Source organism: Phyllobates terribilis, unplaced genomic scaffold (genome assembly GCF_046119375.1).
Source record: "Phyllobates terribilis strain yellow unplaced genomic scaffold, ASM4611937v1 Scaffold_8__6_contigs__length_399053987, whole genome shotgun sequence".
NCBI lineage: Eukaryota > Metazoa > Chordata > Amphibia > Anura > Dendrobatidae > Phyllobates > Phyllobates terribilis.
Genome location: NW_027362768.1, coordinates 362,950,086 through 362,970,376, shown reverse-complemented (window position 1 = coordinate 362,970,376; position 20,291 = coordinate 362,950,086). Strand labels below are relative to the sequence as shown.

General features: G+C 42.0%; 1 protein-coding gene across 4 annotated transcripts in view; it reads right to left on the bottom strand.

Moving 5' to 3' along the window:
- The window catches only part of PLXNB1 (plexin B1), a 152,999-nt gene that overhangs the window by 30,671 nt on the left and 102,037 nt on the right, over positions 1-20,291 (bottom strand). For all 4 annotated transcript variants that reach the window (XM_073644782.1, XM_073644781.1, XM_073644784.1 and 1 more), the window contains 11 exons: positions 19,746-19,928; positions 8,630-8,758; positions 7,118-7,218; positions 6,129-6,261; positions 5,704-5,860; positions 5,440-5,548; positions 4,956-5,064; positions 3,885-4,799; positions 1,316-1,444; positions 1,098-1,220; positions 78-171 (listed from right to left, as the gene is read on the bottom strand). In XM_073644782.1, the coding sequence (XP_073500883.1) occupies positions 78-171; positions 1,098-1,220; positions 1,316-1,444; positions 3,885-4,799; positions 4,956-5,064; positions 5,440-5,548; positions 5,704-5,860; positions 6,129-6,261; positions 7,118-7,218; positions 8,630-8,758; positions 19,746-19,928 (2,182 nt within the window). The remainder of the gene's footprint in view (positions 1-77; positions 172-1,097; positions 1,221-1,315; positions 1,445-3,884; positions 4,800-4,955; positions 5,065-5,439; positions 5,549-5,703; positions 5,861-6,128; positions 6,262-7,117; positions 7,219-8,629; positions 8,759-19,745; positions 19,929-20,291) is intronic.

The window sequence follows — 20,291 nt, the reverse complement described above, 5'->3', positions numbered from 1 at the left end:
GGGGGGAAAAAAAGTTATTGATTACAATATTCTGAGAGAAGTGAAACTGGTCATTGTAGTGACTACACGGGACGTACCATGGAGGTCCTCGTAACTGTCCACCTGCAGGTCCGGCTCTCGCTGCACATAGACCAGGGCGTTGAACTCCGGCTGCGGTGCGGAGTAACTGTACTGCAACGAGAACAGAGGGTGATGGAACAGGACGAGGTGACATTTATACAACGGGACGCTCTCGTAATCGGGGAGTGGCCCGATACTCGGATTTAAAGGGTGACGATCCTGTTCATATGATCTATAAAGGGGAAATGCGCATCAGAGAGGGGCTTCCTCGCTTGAAACCCCAATCTAGGGGTCAAAATGGAGAGTGGAACTCCTTCCTCACAGCTATTCAAATGACCACCGAAAGCGAAAGGTGAAAATGCCTAAGCTTGCCTGGAGTATGACCAGCTGATTGCCCATGGGCTGCCTTCTAAAAGGGATTGCCTTAAAGGTTACCCTTTAAGGAAAACGAAGAGGTCCCACCAGTTGGATAGCACATTGACCAATAGAGTAACCACCAATGTAGTAAGGCTGTCCATACATATTGGACATTTTTGAATAAATCCTCTTGCATTCCGATGAGAGTCCATTTTGTCAGATCTTGTTGGATGGCAAATATAGGAATAGCCATGCCCCCTGACTCCAAGCCAAACAAGAATGTTAATTGGAGAATAAAAAAGTAATAATATATTCTGACCTATCTTTGAGACAAGTCAGGAGCAAAGGTTCAAGAGCTTAGACCACCACTGATAAAAAGCAGCCATGTCCCAATTGGATACAAGCACTGCCAGGGACCCCAATAACAGGAACTGTAATGGGCCACCAGCTTGCCCTGCAAAAGTCAATTGATTCCAATAAGGCACAAAGCGAGCTACAGTGACGCCACCCATTCTCTTTAGTAATTAGTATGATTCGATCAACCAAGACCCCCACAAATAATATCGGATATGTCTCAACAGTTCTGAAAGACAGCTGCTGAACACGCCATCGGTTTGGATCCCAGTTCCCAGGAAGAACATTCTTTGCCCGTCACATTTTTAGTTCTCTGATGTTCTTACTTGGTGGAGTTGGCATGTGATGTAATAATTGGACGCATCCGCAGTATCCATCTCCACAAAGGCATCCGTTATCAGAGTCCTGCCTTCCAGAATCAGGACACAATCATAGTCCCACTGGAAATCCTGGAGGACAGGAACATATCAGAAAGTCAATGCTACAAGATTTAGCAAAACTGCACTCTAAGAATTACTTCTTAAAATTTTTTTGGGGGGGTTACCTGGTAATGGTGGAAATTTTTCCCAACTAATGTTATTTTACGTTCCACATTGACGGGTAGTAAAGAGGGGCTCTGAATACTGTGCACGCAAGGACAAGCCTCCGGACCCCAAAACAACTCTTCTTTATTCTGCAAAAAGAAAGAAAGTTATGATCTCCAAAAAAGCTGGAATAACCCATAAGATAATCACCAACTATAATTTCTAATGGATTGGGTACTTGTAAAATAATTGGGGTAGGGGGGGGGGGGTTATTAAAGAGGTGTCATTGTGCACCAAAGCATTGCATTGTAATTTATTTTGTGGCATATACATACCTGTGCTCATCACTTCTTGGCAGTATTCTGCCATCTTGTGGCTACCCTTTGTATTGCTTTCTTTTTATTATTTCATGTCTCCCATCGGCCTCCCCTTGCTTTTATTGTTTTTATTATTAACTTTTATACTTTAATTTCTTATTGTGTAGTTGGGCATCAATAAAATATTTATTGCATTAATACATTTGTCTGATTTCGGATTAAATCGGAGGCATGAACTTACAGTGCCTCAGTAATACTGCCCTTGAACACAGTGTCTTGTCTGAGCCATGGCAGCTCCGTGCCAGCTGGATCCGTTGGCAGTAGGAGGTTTTCACAGCAGTGGGACGTGCATGCCAGAGAGATCTCAAATAATGTGTCCCAGCTCATAATTGTGCTCAGCATGAGCCAGCTGGCTTCCCTGCAAAACCCTCAATACATTAACAATTCTTCACAGAGGCCCTGCCAAGCTAGAGACGGGCATTGTGCGCCATGGCATTATCAATTAAACACAAAACTGAACTTTTTTTTTTTTGACCCCAAACTTGCTCAATAAATCTCAAGTTCTCCATCCTCGCACTTACAGCAAAGGACACTCTTGTAAATTTTATAGCAGTGTTAAATCTTCAGAAACTTAAATTGAAACACTTAAAGGGAGGATTCAGCACCCATAAAGTGCCCACCCAAAGGAGGAAACACCCACAGTATCTTAACATTGACTTCCTCCATTGTCAATGGACAATCTTTTTTTTTTTTTGGAAGAGGGATCTTCAGGGATCGACAACAATCAGTTTGCAAAGCTGGGAGCAAGTCTTTCATTTCCCAACAGTGCCACCACTGGGGAAAAAGAGTATTGCACCATGTAGACTAAAATGAATGGGCAGAGTTGACAATTGGTTCTCCAGAAAATATGAGATAGATGAAAGTCCTAAAGGTGGGGACCTTCCATTTTACTCCAAACCAGACAGGACACAAAAATACTTTCCTGTAATTTTGTAAAAAAAAAACTGACTACAGATAAAGCCTTGACTTCTATTGTAGAGTGTTGTGGGCATACACTGTGACCTGTGCAGAGGTCATTTCGCAGGGAGAAGGGAGGAAAATAACTGTGACCATCATCTATTGTGAATGAAGGATCCCGAGACCTCTATGTAGAAATGGTTCCTGTCTGTGAAGATAATAAGATAACTGCAAAAAAGTGATCTAGACAGGACGGGCATTATAAGCCTAAGACTAAGAGTATGTGCACACGTTGAGTATTTGCAGCAGATTTTTCTCCAGAGTGTTGGCCGGAAATAGGCTGCATAATGTGTGAGAGTTTTTTGGATGTGATTTTTCCCCAGTTCAGTTGCACGGTTAAAAAAAACTCTGCAAAAATGCTGAAAGAATTGACATGCTGTAATTTTGAAAAAATGCTTTTTACAGTTCAATTTTACAAGGATAAAAAAATAAGCAGAGCATGAAATTTCATTCAGTTGCTGGTTTTCCGTGGGAAAAAAAAACGCAACAAAAACATGGCATGTGAACAAGCCCTTAAAGTGAAAACTACAAGAGTTGGGGATTTTTAAACATGGACACAATAAAAAAAAATAGAGAAAAAAAAATAGTATCCAACATTTTTTTGGCTAATATGTTTAATGATTAACTAAAATTTTATTTCATTTTTAATCAGCCGTTGTAAAGTTATGAATCTTTGTAATATACTCCATTAACGTATTTTGCTTCCTTTTCTGTGCTCTTTTAGCTGCCTTGTTCGTGCACTTAAAGGAGCTGATTTGAACTGTAGCTGTACCAAGAATTTGCTCCTCATGCTCATGATCAGACACTAAGTCCAAAAACTCTCCCTATCTGAGCAGGGAGGGGAGCAGAGACGTTCACATTGGAGTACGGACATTCGCACAAACTGCAGCTTAAATCAGCAACTCCAAGTGCATGAACTCGGCAGCTAAAACAGCACTTTCAGCGCAGAGTTTGGGAAATAAAGGAAACAAGGTAAGATCATGGAGTGTATTACAAAAATTCATAACTTTGCAAAGACTGATCAAAAATTAAATAAAAAAAAAAGTTTAGTTACTCTTTAATATAAAAAGCTTGATTTATTCGAGAGGTCACTTTCTGATGATTTGTGGGGTAAATCTGTAGAGACCTAAATGATGGGCTTAATTCATGTAATTTTGGATACAAGTGAAATAACTTCAGTAAAAAGTGACACTTTGAGGACACTTTTCTTCTATTTTATCTTGACTGCTGGGGCTAAATTAATTTGGAGTCTTACCAGTTCTAAAAATCCTGGATCATCGAATTGGTAATCCAAATCTGGTTCGATAATAGCAGGAAAGTGGGGAGATGTTCCCTCAACGTCCCCATCACCGGAGAGTATGGTGGAAGCTGAGAAGGAGGACGTATCGTTTTCCATGTTGGCGGAGTCTACCCAGTCATCGGCTTTAGTATGATCCAAACTTTCTTCACCCCGTTCTTGCATCACTATGGTGGGCGGCTCTTCTGAGGATGGAAACTCAGTTTCTAGGTCATCAGGAAAGTCGGGTAAGGAAGGAACGCTGAGTATGTGGTTAGTGGTGGGAATAGGAGGGGCGGCAGATGTAAATTCCTCAAGTGGTGGCAGGAGGATGGTGGTCACCCATGTCATCTCATTCTCCGTATCACCTGTGGTAGGTGCCTGGACCAATGGGGGCACCGTAGTGTCTGGAGGGGTGGTGGGGCTCTCAGTTGTCCAAACCTCTTCAGTTATATCTATGTCAGAAGTGACTTTAAGTGTGGTGCCATCTGTGACAGACAAGGTTGTGACAATATCTACAGGTACGGTGGTGGGAAGAATAGTTGGCAGGCTGGTTGGCTCCTCTGTCGGAGGCGCAGTTGTTATTTCTGGGGTAGGTTCCTCAGTGGTGGGTTCAATGGTGGTGGGATCAAGTTCAGGAGTGGTGGCGACACCTGTTGTAGTCACTGTGGTTGTAACAATGAAGGTGGTTGGTACGGTGGTAGGGACTGGTGTAGGTGTGGTTTCTATGATAGTAGGTGTTGTGGTGGCTGGAGTCGTGGTGGTTGTTGTCTCGGGAACAGGACTAGGGGTGGTTATCAATAATGGGGTGGTGGTAGGGATAGCTGTAGTTGTTGGCTCTGGTTCTGGTAAAAAGATGGGAGTTGGAGATGGTTCTGGCACCGGAAACTGAGCCTGGTGATAGAAAGAAATAGATATGTGAGTTGGATGGATAGATAGAGGCATGGATAGATAGAGAGATGATAGATAGATCGATAGATAGATAGAGAGATAATAGATAGATAGATAGATAGATAGATAGATAGAAGGACGGATGGACAGGGCACTTACCAACTTATTGTAAATAATTGTCCCATCTTCACACGTGGCTTTATGGGTGCAGACATGTTGGTGAATGCACCAGTTACATCCCCATTCACTACTCACACAACCCCGACACCTGAAATTATTATACATAGAAAAAGAGAAAATAATAATACAAATCAAGAAAAATAAAATCTGTCTTATATCTCTTATATTTATCTATCTAATATCGATCATCTAACATATCTCTCAAAGCCCATCTCCTCTATGATCCATCTCCCATATCCATCATATCTATCCATCATATCTATCCCTCCTTCTATCCCTCTCTATGACAGTAGATAACACAAATTGTTCCATCCCACAGTGATTTAAACATCCAGTTTATTCTATTATCTGCCATATCTTCTGCCTTTGAGGAGTATGGTCGGTCACTGAGGGTCCCGTCCCGCAAGGAGTGATCTCAGTAGACTGGAGCCGTTCCTTACCCCCGGCATTACTCTATACTCACGGGGCACTTTTGTACAGTTGGGCTACGGCTGTACAGTCGTAGAAGATGAAGTCCACTGTGGTGATGGTCACTGCCCCAAACTGGAGCTGCAGCCTCACTCGCACGTGATCTGCAGGTAAAGCACAGAGTCGCATTGTCAGGTTCAGAGTTCAGGGGGCGTCAGTAGGCGCTGAGGAGAACGGACAGATTCTGCAGGCAATGACCGGTCCTTACACGACCATATGAAGTGGTCTAAGATCCACCAGACATAAAGATCTCACTGACCTGTTCCTGCTTTGATGATTGGGGCTTTGCTGGGGTCCGGAGATGGACACATGACGCCAGACTCCGTCCTGACTGCTCGGCTCTCAAAGTCCTCAAAGAAGCAGGAGTAGGATTCTTCTTGATACAGAGATGGTAAGTCAGGAATGGACAGGAAGATCTGCGAGTACAGACAGAGAAATTAACCACACCCCGGATGATGGACCCAAGAGCGATGTTGGCCAAATGGCTTGACCTGGTATAAGGTCTATAGGACAACCCTCCTCTTCCATCAGATACCAGAGTCATAGCTTGGATTTCTTTAATTTGGGGCAAAGATTAAAGTTTGATGCCCTGTCCCTGTATCTGCATACCCCACCCGAGGGTGAATGACCGGTTGGCATCTGGCACCTGCCAGTCCCACTGGCTATGCCCCAGCAGATACTCACGTTTCTCTTCTCCTCCTTGCTGATATTGGCAGGACTTAGGGACTGCACGGTCAGGCAGCGCTGATTGTCATCATGAGCCCAAAGCCACTGATTCTTCTCTCCTGAACGTAGACACTCGTATCTCCGGCTACATCTATGGTAGGTGAAAAGGCAGGAGGGAAGTAGAAGAAGATCTCACATGCCCCTTTAACCAGCAAAGTTTTGATTAAACTTTCAAAAAAGTTTGTGAAGTTTTTCCTCTGAGAGCTGAACAAGATTTGGAAGCCACTTACATGCACTTTTTTTTTTTTTTTAATGACTGAAGACAAATCCCCTATTAATTTATAAAGTTTCATAACTTTCCATGCTGGACAAAAATTATATATAAAAAAAAAATAAATAAAAGTTTAGTTACTCTTTAAAAGTTGGTGTTCCATTACAACACCCCTGATTAAATATCCTATTAAGGCTTATGAACATCATGCAATACTAAATATGACAAGTAGTGGGCGCTGCAGGAGAAATGAAGGGCTGTGTCGTATCATGAGCTTCTTTAGATAAAAAAGGAGCTTATGTCACATTTCTATTTTCATTTCCTAAAGGAAAAGTAAACTCACAAAAATAAAAATATCCCATCACTTCTTTCCTTATTCTCCTCTATTTTCATCCTATTTTTTCTTTTATTATATATTTAAAACTGAGAAATATATAAAGAAATCTTCTCTAGGGGTCTCAGCAAATCAGCCTCATATCCCCTCCTCCTCATGTGTGTTGCTGTAAGACAACTGGCTGCAGCCCCCCTCTGCCCTCTCTGTACTAATCACTAAACTCCACCCCCTTGGCTAAGTTAATTTAAACATTCCTTTTTAGATTTAGTGTTCCTTTAAGGTCATTTAATGGATCCCATTGCTTTGTGGGGGTTTCTTTGCATTGGTCAGAGTCCGAAATTTATAGCACCCTGTGTGCAGATGTAACAAGTTTTTTTTTACTGAATAACATGAGAAACTTACTTTCCATGAAGAACGCACCAGCCACAGTAGGGATCTCCTGCGCTAAGGCATGAGGTGCAATCAGGGTGTTGGGAACATTCAGAAAGTGGCAACTTTGTGACCTAAAGACAATAATTCCAGATGTTTATCACTGAGAATAATGGGATACAGGGGTGTACATAATAATATATCATGGGGAAAGAGATAAACCGCACACCACCTACCCCCCCCCCCCCAATACTTCATATTCTGCAGAGATCACTTCTCAGCAGTCATTTCATTATAATCATCCCAAAAATTACAATGAAACCACAGTCGTGAGAAAAAATAAGTACACCCTCTTTAAACTCCATGGGTTTACCTATCACAATGTCAAGAAGGAATGACATCAACAAGCATTTATATTAACAAATCGCAACGCTCCAGACCAGCGAACTGCCCGAACTTCTGCTCTTATAGGGGAGGTCAACCTCACTGCTGAACTATTAATCAAGAGCATCTAATTAACAGAATCTGGCGGCTACTTATCCTCTTAATTTACTGGAAGCAGTGACGGTGTACTTAATTATTCACACTATATAGAAAACACAGGATCCACCATTCACAATAGGTGATGTCACAACTCACCTTCTCCTGTACAATGACTGATAACACCTCTATATACAGTAGATAACACAGGATCCACCATTCACAATAGGTGATGTCACAGCTCACCTCCTCCTCCTATACAAGGATGGATAACACCTCTATATACAGTAGATAACACAGGATCCACCATTCACAATAGGTGATGTCACAGCTCACCTCCTCCTCATGTACAATGACTGATAACACCTCTATATACAGTAGATAACACAGGATCCACCATTCACAATAGGTGATGTCACAGCTCACCTCCTCCTCCTGTACAATGACTGATAACCCCTCTATATACAGTAGATAACACAGGATCCACCATTCACAATAGGTGATGTCACAGATCACCTCCTCCTCCTCCTGTACAATGACGGATAACACCTCTATATACAGTAGATAACACAGGATCCACCATTCACAACAGGTGATGTCACAGCTCACCTCCTCCTCATGTACAATGACTGATAACACCTCTATATACAGTAGATAACACAGGATCCACCATTCACAATAGGTGATGTCACAGCTCACCTCCTCCTCCTGTACAATGACTGATAACCCCTCTATATACAGTAGATAACACAGGATCCACCATTCACAATAGGTGATGTCACAGCTCACCTCCTCCTGTACAATGACTGATAACCCCTCTATATACAGTAGATAACACAGGATCCACCATTCACAATAGGTGTTGTCACAGCTCACCTCCTCCTCCTGTACAATGACTGATAACCCCTCTATATACAGTAGATAACACAGGATCCACCATTCACAATAGGTGTTGTCACAGCTCACCTCCTCCTCCTGTACAATGACTGATAACCCCTCTATATACAGTAGATAACACCGGATCCACCATTCCTTGTGGCGATACCGGACCTCCGCTTTCCTTACCGTGGACCGAGTCATGATGTACAGATGTTTTTCGGGCTGATCAAACAACAGGTCTGCAGACACGGCAGTGTTGGACTGTGTGGGCACACTGGCATAGTGCAGGGCATCATTATTACCCCCAAGGTAGACCTGAAAACGGTAAATCACAGTCACATTTATCATTAATAACAAAATATTTAATATTTACTCTACATACATCAGTGATCTGTGTATATGAAGACAAAGCACAGACTCAAAACAAAGAATATAATAACGCAACATTGATTTAAAGTGATCCGACGTGTGTATACAGCTCCTATGAAGACAAATGCACCTCCATGGTTACAGACTACAAACAAACCTTGTCTGGGAATAACTCTCTACTATTGGGTCTGGTTAATGTGGCACAATTCAGTTTTTATTACTCAAATAGTAATTTAAACTGAAAAATGTTATTAATTTGGATCCCAATTTTTTAGACTTTCCATGGTCTGGAATTTGAATTAGCCTACACTACAAGTAGCAGCACAAGATTGCTCCAGCCACTCAAAGACGATCTGTCACCAGCTGAAAAGGGGGCAATTTTTGCTCTTATTTTATTCTCGCTGCTCCCCTGAATATTTTCTTTTTTTTATAAATCCGCCATATGGTTCCAGGAATATTGTCTTTTTTTTTTAAATTTAATGCTACTTTTTTAACCAAAAAAAGTGGTGCTACGCCCCTTTGATAAAGGCTATAAAATCTTAGCACTAAATAAAGGCTTATCACTTTAGATCCGCATGTCAAATTTAAAAAAAATAAAAAAAATATGAATATTGAGGGAAGTAACAGGTGACATGGTAAAACTTCTGGTTATCAAAAGCTACCACTAGGAGGAGCTCACCACATGCAGAGTTATACCGCTACCGAGGGGAATTCATATGCACCAAGCTATTCCTAGTGCCCTAGGATTTTTATGTATGACCCTGGCTCAGTCCAGATGATATGTATATGTGTGTATATTATATATATATATATATATATATATATATATATACACCGTATATTCCGGCGTATAAGACGACCTGGTGTATAAGACGACCCCCCTACTTTCCTGTTAAAATATAGAGTTTAGGATATATTCACCGTATAAGACTACCCCTTTTCCAACGCATACCAAACACCGGTAAAAATTAAAAAAAAACAGATTTGAATTTAACATGGTCCTTTTTTTAATTTAAATTCTTATGACATGCAGGTATATAGCAGGAAAACTGTCACTCATAAACATATTAAAATAGAGGGGACCCCACGTCATTTTTTGGGGGGGTCCCCCATTCTAATAGCTGGTAAAGGCTAGGTATTCAGCTGGGGGCTGATATTAGTATCCTGGGAAGCTCCGTGGGTATTACCCTCTTCCCAGACTTCAAACATCTGCCCCAGCCGTCTGCTTAACCTCCGCTAGAGACTATAATGATGGTGGATCCCACGCCATTTTTCTTTTTAAAAAATCCTTTATTTTAACACTAAATGACAATTGAGGGGTTAATAAAGATGCAGTCCCTAAATTATTAATTTTGTAATTAATTTTTCCCAAAAATGTTGACGTGGGCTTCGCCATATTTTTGTGTCCAGCCAGGTACAGCAGGCAGGAACGGGCTGCACCCAACCACCAGCTGCCTATTTGTACCTGGCCGGACACAACAATATAGGGAAGCCCTTTTTTTTTTAATTATTTCATGAAATAATTAAAAAAAAAAAGACGTGGAGCTTCGCCCTATTTTTGTGTCCAGCCAGGTACAACTAGGCAGCTGGGGGCTGGAATCTGCAGCGCAGGGAGACCCAAGCTTTCTGGGCCCCCCCCGCTACAAATTGCAGTCCGCAGCCACCCCGGAAAATGGCGCGTTCATAGAAGCGCCATCTTCTGGCGCTGTACCCAACTCATCCAGGGCCCTGGTGCGGTGGCTCACTGGGTAATAAAGGGGTTAGGGCCAGCTTGGCATTATCAGCTGGCCCTAAGCCCGAAATTCATGGGGTCACGCCAATATTAGACATGACCACCATGAATTTCTAGTAAAGTAATTAAAAAAAACACAACACCCAGAATAAAGTCCTTTAATTGAAATAAAGACACAATTTTTTAATGTTCTAAATTAAACCATACTTACCATCACACCCATTCCAGCTGAAGCCAACGATCTCCTGCAATAAAAGTAAAATAATAAAGCAACCTCATCCTTACCTCTCCATGGTTCCCAGGACCGGTCCAGCTCTGCTACATTCACATGACAGGCTGCACCGCAGCAGAACGCTGCCGTTCAGCTTGCCATGCGGCAGACACTGAGAAGCGCAGGCATGCTTGTGCTCCTCAGTGTCTGACTGTGACGGCATCCAGATGAGCCGAGATCATGTCCAATGAACTCGGCTCACCTCATGCACGTCACTGACAGCGTGGGAAAATTCTCCTGCTCCCCGCATGCGCAGTAGAAGTTTCCCACGCTGTCAGTGACGGACGTCCAGGAGGTGAGCTGAGTTCATTGTCGGCTCATCTGGATGCCGTCACAGCGAGACACTGAGGAGCGCAAGCAAGCCTGCGCTTCTCAGTGTCTGCGGGATGACAGGATGGATGGCAGCGTTCTGCTGCGGTCCAGCCTGTCATCTCGATGTAGCAGAGCTGGACCCGTCCTGGGAACCATGGAAAGGTAAGGATGAGGTTGCTTTATTATTTTATTTTTATTACAGGAGATCGTTGGCTTCAGCTGGAATGGGCGTGACGGTAAGTATGGTTTAATTTAGAACAATAAAGATTTGTGTCTTTATTTCAATTAAAGGACTTTATTCTGGGTGTTTGTGTTTTTTTTAACTTTGACTATGGGGTTAGTAATGGGGGTGTCTTATAGACGCCTCTCCATTACTAATCTGGGCTTGATGTCAGCTGGCATTATAAGCTGACATCAACCCCAGCCCTATTACCCCCTGCCACCGCACCAGGGCAGCGTGGAAGAGCGAGGCTAAGTGCCAGAATTGGCGCATCCTATGGATGCGCCATTTCTGGGGCGGCTGACGGCTGGTGTTTCTAGCCTGGGAGGGGGCCAATATTCATGGCTCCCTTCCTGGGCTATTAATATCAGCCCCCAGCTGTCTGCCTAGCCTGTGCTAGCTATTAAAATAGGGGGGACCCCACGTCATTTTTTTGGGATCCCCCATTTTAATAGCTAGTAAAGGCTAGGTATTCAGCTGGGGGCTGATATTAGTAGCCTGGGAAGCTCCGGGGGTATTACCCCCTTCCCAGGCTTCAAACATCTGCCCCAGCCGTCTGCTTAACCTCCGCTAGAGACTAAAATTGAGGGGAACCCCACGCCAATTTTTTTTTTAATAAATCCGTTATTTTAACACTAGATGACAAGTACAGTAACCAGCACTGTCACTGTACTTCATATATATGTGACTGACATGTTTCTATCTATCTAATCTATGTGTGAAGCTCTATTCTGTCTGTTATAAATTGTCGGGTACAGATGCTGAATTGCCGGCCGGCTTTTTTAAAGAGACGGTGCACGAAAACACTAATATTTTTTTAAATAAATCCTTTACACTAAATGACAAGTTCTGTAAGCAACACTGTCACTGTACTTCATATATATGTGACTGACATGTTTCTATCTATCTAATCTATGTGTGAAGCTCTATTCTTTCTATTCTAAATTGTCGGGTACAGATGCTGAATTGCCGGCCGGCTTTTTTAAAGAGACGGTGCACGAAAACACTATTATTTGTTTTAATAAATCCTTTACACTAAATGACAAGTACAGTAAGCAACACTGTCACTGTACTTCATATATATGTGACTGACATGTTTCTATCTATCTAATCTATGTGTGAAGCTCTATTCTTTCTATTCTAAATTGTCGGGTGCCGGCTTATGCCGCTGCTGAATTGCCGGCTTTTCATATATTGTCACAGAAGCGATGCGAACTTCCCTGCTCCGGACACAGCGCAGCGCTTCTGTGACAAGTGAAAGCTGTCGGCACAGAAGCCCTGCGCTGTGTCCGGAGCTGGGAATACGCAGCGATGTGTCAGTTTCAGCACAGAAGCGCTGACTGTCTGGACCTACCGCCGCCGTATTTTAACTCCCTCCACCTTATATTAACTCCGACATGGCAGGGATACGGCCACGGCAGCTTATTAACACCCCCAGAGTATCCCCGCATGTCAATTTCTGAAAGTTCAAAAGCATTACCGGCGTATAAGACGACCCCAGACTAGACAGAAGATTTTTCAGTCTTCAAAAGTCGTCTTATACGCCGGAATATACGGTATATATATTACAGACCAAAAGTTTGGACACACTTTCTCATTTAAAGATTTTTTTTCTGTATTTTCATGACTATGAAAATTTTACATTCACACTGAAGGCATCAAAACTATGAATTAACGGAGGAGATATTAGGAGATATTATTTTTGAGGGCATTTTTTTTTACGAAGCGGGTCTCTGCTGATGGTGTATCTATAGGGAATCAAGGTAACTGGAGACTGCCATCAAGAGAGCAGCAATATTAGAAAAGGACAATGCAAAGGTGATGTTTAATAATAATCACAGGTAGTTATGAGGGTTCATGGAAATGTTTATGCATATACAGTACAGACCAAAAGTTTGGACACACCTTCTCATTTAAAGATTTTTCTGTATTTTCATGACTATGAAAATTGTACATTCACACTGAAGGCATCAAAACTATGAATTACCACATGTGGAATTATATACTTAACAAAAAAGTGTGAAACAACTGAAAATATGTCTTATATTCTAGGTTCTTCAAAGTAGCCACCTTTTGCTTTGATGACTGCTTTGCACACTCTTGGCATTCTCTTGATGAGATTCAAGAGGTAGTCACCGGAAATGGTTTTCACTTCACAGGTGTGCCCTGTCAGGTTTAATAAGTGGGATTTCTTGCCTTATAAATGGGGTTGGGACCATCAGTTGTGTTGTGCAGAAGTCTGGTGGATACACAGCTGATAGTCCTACTGAATAGACTGTTAGAATTTGTATTATGGCAAGAAAAAAACAGCTAAGTAAAGAAAAACGAGTGGCCATCAGTACTTTAAGAAATGAAGGTCAGTCAGTGCGAAAAATTGGCAAAACTTTGAAAGTGTCCCCAAGTGCAGTTGCAAAAACCATCAAGCGCTACCAAGAAACTGGCTCACATGAGGACCGCCCCAGGAAAGGAAGACCAAGAGTCACCTCTGCTTCTGAGGATAAGTTTATCCGAGTCACCAGCCTCAGAAATCGCAGGTTAACAGCAGCTCAGATTAGAGACCAGGTCAATGCCACACAGAGTTCTAGCAGCAGACACATCTCTACAACAACTGTTAAGAGGAGACTTTGTGCAGCAGGCCTTCATGGTAAAATAGCTGCTAGGAAACCACTGCTAAGGACAGGCAACAAGCAGAAGAGACTTGTTTGGGCTAAAGAACACAAGGAATGGACATTAGACCAGTGGAAATCTGTGCTTTGGTCTGAGGAGTCCAAATTTGAGATCTTTGGTTCCAACCACCGTGTCTTTGTGCAACGCAGAAAAGGTGAACGGATGGACTCTACATGCCTGGTTCCCACCGTGAAGCATGGAGGAGGAGGTGTGATGGTGTGGGGGTGCTTTGCTGGTGACACTGTTGGGGATTTATTCAAAATTGAAGGCATACTGAACCAGCATGGCTACCACAGCATCTTGCAGCGGCATGCTATTCCATCCGGTTTGCGTTTAGTTGGACCATCATTTATTTTTCAACAGGACAATGACCCCAAACACACCTCCAGGCTGTGTAAGGGCTATTTGACCAAGAAGGAGAGTGATGGGGTGCTACGCCAGATGACCCGGCCTCCACAGTCACCAGACCTGAACCCAATCGAGATGGTTTGGGGTGAGCTGGACCGAAGAGTGAAGGCAAAAGGGCCAACAAGTGCTAAGCATCTCTGGGAACTCCTTCAAGATTGTTGGAAGACCATTTCCGGTGACTACCTCTTGAAGCTCATCTAGAGAATGCCAAGAGTGTGCAAAGCAGCCATCAAAGCAAAAGGTGGCTACTTTGAAGAACCTAGAATATAAGACATATTTTCAGTTGTTTCACACTTTTTTGTTAAGTATATAATTCCACATGTGGTAATTCATAGTTTTGATGCCTTCAGTGTGAATGTACAATTTTCATAGTCATGAAAATACAGAAAAATCTTTAAATGAGAAGGTGTGTCCAAACTTTTGGTCTGTACTGTATATATAGATAGATAGATATTTATATTTATTTATTTATTTTTCCCAAGCCCCTAGTGAGGGAAAAAGTCCCTCACTAGGGGCGAAACGTTGCCATGTTGACATGATGGGTCAATAAAAGCATCATATATTTGAATTTTTTTTGGAGTGCTGCCTCTATATTCCATATTATATACATATATATGTATATTCTATAGAAAGAAAAAAAAAAGAGAAAAAAGAAAAAGAGAAAAGAAAAAAAAAGAAAGCAAAAAGAAAAAAAGAAAGCAAAACGGAAAAAGAAAGCAAAAAATAAAGAAAAAAAGAAATGAGAAAAAAAAGAAAGCAAAAAGAAAAGAGAAAGAAAAAAAAAAGAAAAAAAGAAAGAAAAAAGAAAGAAAGCAAGAAAAAGAAAGAAAAAAGAAAGAAAGCAAGAAAAAGAAAGAAAGAAAAAGATAGAAAGAAAAGAAAGAAGAGACAGAGGCTGGCAATTATTTGTAGACATCTGTCCATATGGACCTGACTTTATTATTACTATATTACTTTTCTGACAATGTAGCAGACGGATTCAGGGAACAATGCCAGGTTAGAAAACAAAATGCCCAGCGAGATGTTCCTGGTCCGGCGTCGCTTGGTTGTTACCAGGGAGAACTTGCGTCCTGCTCACAGTTCTTTGTCCTTAATGTGGAGGCGGCGACATCGCAGTTTATTAGACAAGCATGAGAGCATTGTCTAAAGACGTAACGTCGCCATCCCTAGGTATATCTCGTCTGCCCGCGCCTTTAGATCCTAATGTCAGCTCTGAGCAATCCATCATGCGGTGGCTACAAGGCTGCTCTATGTGACTAGTCAGATTTACTCGACCTTGAGCAGGACCTTCATTCTCACATTTCTCCACTAGGTGGCAGCGAAGCTTCGTCCTTTGGAAAACATGAAAAAAACAACCCGCTACAATATGTTATAAAGTTCGGGCACATAATTCGTACCTCGGCGCGGCGACCGTGCTGTGAATTGGAAAGCGCTCGGTGGCCATACCAATTAACTCATAACCCGAGAGTGTTGTCCTGCACAACTCGCTATTGTATATGTCACTGGAAGGATAAATGGACTGAGCCATGGCGGCATTAATTTACATGATAGAAACTGACCACAAAAGTGTTTTGCAAAAGTTTTAGGCAGGTTTTAACAAAACAAAATGCTGCAAAAGAAAAAAAAGAAAGCTTTCAAAAATAGAAGTGTCAATAGTTAATTTTTATCAATTAACAAAATGTAAAGGGAATGAATAAGAGAGAGATCTGAAACCCATCAATATTTGGTGTCCGCCTGTCATCTTCACCAGTTCTTCTAGATACCATTTTACAGTCAGAGATTTTGTAGGAATATAGTCAGGTGTATGAGCAACAGATTATACCAAACGGGTTATAAGGATCATCATTCCAAGCTAACTGAAACAAAAACCGTTGTAGGAGGCTTAAAACTGGGTGAGGAACAGACAAGCTATGCTACAACGGTGAGGTTGTAGAAGACAGTTTCACGTCACAGGCTTCACTGGGTGAAGAACAGACAAGCTCTCCTATAAATGTAAGGCTGTGAAAGAGATGTTTCATGTCACAGGCTTAAGTGGGTGAGGAACAGACAAGCTATGCTACAAAGAGGAGGTTGCGGAAGAGTTTCATGTCACAGGCTTAACTGGGTGAGGAACAGACAAGCTATGCTACACAGATGAGGTTGCGGAAGACAGTTTCATGTCACAGGCTTAACTGGGTGAGGAACAGACAAGCTATGCTACACAGATGAGGTGGCGGAAGACAGTTTCATGTCACAGGCTTAACTGGGTGAGGAACAGACAAGCTATGCTACAAAGATGAGGTTGCAGAAGAAAGTTTCATGTCATAGGCTTAAAGCTAGGTGAGGAACAGACAAGCTCTGGTACAAAACTGAGGCTGTGGAACAGTTTCATGTCACAGGCTTAACCGGGTGAGGAACAGACAAGTTCTGCTAAAAAGATAAAGCTGTGAAAGACAGTTTCAGGTCACAGGCTTAAAACTGAGTAAGTAAGCTTTGTTACAAAGGTGAAGTTGTGGAAGACAGTTCAATGTCACCATGGAAAGTCTAAGCACAGCAACAAGACACAAGGTAGTTATATTGCATCAGCAAGATGTCTCCCAGGCAAAAGCTTTCAAAGCAGACTAAAACATTTGCACAGTGTTGTACATGTGTCAGGGTGGAGAATAAAACTGACACATTTGTAGAAAATTTCACATCGCCACTTATGTTGTCATATACTTATATCCCTCGGTGACAACTTTCTATTTAAATCCAAGGGAGAAGTTAGCTACTTCCTTATTAACTAGATGCACATTTGTTTTCCTCCAGAAGGTAGGAACCAGTTTCTCTACCGTCCCCTATAAGTAGTGAACCTTTCCAAGACGTCAATGTTGAACCCTTTTATCAGCCTTGAACAAAACTATGGACACCCCAAGTCCTGTTGCAAGGCTTGTTAAAGGGACGGCTGCCCCAATATGACCCAAAGTTACCAACATACATGTTTGCAAATTAGAAACATTTTAGCACTTCTACTGCTTCATTCTGTCCCTGCTCATCTCCAATCCCAACCCAGGGCTTCACTTTTTCGGTGGGTGCCTAGGATATCCTTGAAATTGCAGGGTCCGTTTTCCTGGATTACTGGATATTCCAGATTATTAGATTTGTATTAAATCAATCCAACAGTTCCAGCAGAAGTCAAATTTTGGTGATGTAACTGGTTCAACTTGAGCTGCAATACCAGTCACTGCCTTTAGACAAAGGTGGCGCTGTTTCTTCAATTAAGATATAGGTTATTTTTGTTTGCAAGATAATTTACTAGACAAATATGGTGGAAAAACTATGTTGAGCCTCATCAGAAGATATAATTTCATATCAGGTGGCATTTAAAGCTTTTTTAATCCAGCTGTGACCTCATCGGCGATTTTATCTGGAAGTTTCGCCCCTGAAATCTGGTGCTGAGGGCGGCTTGTGTGAGCAGGAAATTGCTATAATACGATTTGATCCAGGTGAACGGACACCAGGAATCTGCTCGGGGACAAATTAGCTGCTTAGAGCCGCCGCGGTCAGTGACTGGCTGGAAAACAACACGATCAGCACCAAATATCACGGTGACCTTGTTCTATATGACCTGATTAACGCCTAATTTTTCCTACGAGAAAGGTCACAGTCTCAAAAATAAGGACAAATCCCGCATCCGCTCACTATAAGATTAATCTAAAAAATCGGGGAAGAAACAGCGCCACTTCTGTCTACAGGCTGTGTCTGGTATTACAACCTAGATCTATTTAAAGGCTATGTACATCTCTTTTTCTCTATTGTTCATTTGCTTCATTAACACAAAGTTAAGCAACTTACTAAACAATCTTCATTAAAAATTGTCTACCACTTTGCAGAAGTAAAAATGCAAATCCATCAGAGCTCCTGCTCCTAATCTCTCTCACCAAACCACCTCAATATAGCAGCAGTGTGGGGGTTATATAAAGATCTGCAGTGGGAAGGTGAGAAAGCATCTAAAGTTTTATGGCGAGCATAGAAAACTGGGTATTGATAAGAAGGAAAGCAAACAGAGAGGAAATAAGTGCAGGATAGAAGCTGTGCTTATTTAGGAGGCAGTGAAGACAGCAGCACATCCAGCCTATATTACTGGGAGGGATACTCCCACAGGAGAAAAATTGGAAACTCTGTGGGTCTGAAAATGAATGAAAAACTTAAAATTGCAGACAGAAAAGTAATAAAATTGCACTAACATTTAACTTTTCCATGGTAAAGGCGCCTATATGGTTAAAGTGAATGTGCTGGAGCTGCAATATCACCTTTCACTAATAGGGGGCAGCATGCAAATTGGAAAATCAATGTAAACTGGAAAATCACAAAGGCGACATTGGACAGTAATAGTATTTAGCGGGACAGCCCCTTTAAATGTTTTGATCCAGGCTCAATCTAAAATGAATAAAAAAAGTCAGGTTTGCAAGCGACAAATTGAAATTGGAAAATCTCGCAGGTATCTGGGTGGCTGACTCCATTGTCTGCGGGTATTTGCATATAAAGTAATTTAGGTCTAAATGAACAATTAAAATGGAAAAGTGGTTGAGCAGCGGAGGGGCATGGTCCAATTATACGGTTATCTGCAGGTCTGCTCAAGGCGGTGCGCACCCTGTATACACGCGGCACCTTCCCAGTAATGTGGACACCTTCGGAAGTATATAATATATAAATAAATTATATATAATATATAAATAAATTATATATAATATATACTGTATATTATAATATATACATATATATATATATATATATATATATATCTATCACACACATACATACATATATATATGTATGTGTATGTATGTATGTATATACACACACACACACACACCTGTTGTTCATTCATGTGACCGCTGCAGCCAATCACTGGTATGGCATACATCCGCTGCAGTAGTAACATGGACAGCTACATTTCCAAGACAGGTAGTAATCCACCATATTAGCCATCATGGGCGTTTGATACCATCAGCTTCTTCACTAGCCAAACCCTTGCTAATGTCGGCCCACCATGTTTGGGAGATATGATATGAAGTTGAGAGCTGGGTGTCTTTGGGGCCCTACATCCATGTTACTGCTGCAGCGGATGTACGCCATACCAGTGATTGGCTGCAGCGGTCACATGAATGAACAACAGGGAAATAAACAAGATCCCGTGGGGAACATTGGAGTAGAGACAGGTGAAAGGCAAGAGTAGCAAAATCAGCGACAAAGTGTGCAAGTGCGGATTTTGCAGCGGATCCAGTGGCGGCAGAGTCTGCCATATGTGGACCCGTCCTTATAGAGTTATACTAGGTATTTTCGTGGCACCGCAGTCACCTACTTTGTTGAGTTGTCCCTTGTGGTCACCAATAAATGCGATTGTGTACTCTTCTTCCACATTGACGGCAATAGACGTAAGTCGTGTATCAGGGCTTTCGAAAACAGGAGCAGCTTCTAGGGGATCCCAGCTCGCCATGGGGCTCGGGGTGTGGTCGGAACCACAAGGATAAGCATCTAATGTATCCTGCAAAACAAAGATTATATACATTCAAGTACAAGGAGTCCAATACGTTGTAAGTGGGTCCGAATCTCATAACTGAGGCTCTTTCTTACCTCTAGACTCTACCTTCTCCCACATATGGATAATTAAGGAAGACTCATCACTTCCCATAAATATGTAATTTTTTCCCCTGATGTAAAAGCCGCTGTTCTCCTGAATCCGGCAATGTTTTTCTTTTGTTCCTGCGCCTCTCCTTTCCTGAGATATGGCCTCTTTCTTCCTTGAATACAGTCTTTTTAGCCAACTGGGTGTGATTCTCAAGAAGACGCCCACAGAGAAGGGATGACCACACCCACTTTGCTTAAAAGACTAGATATATATACAGGA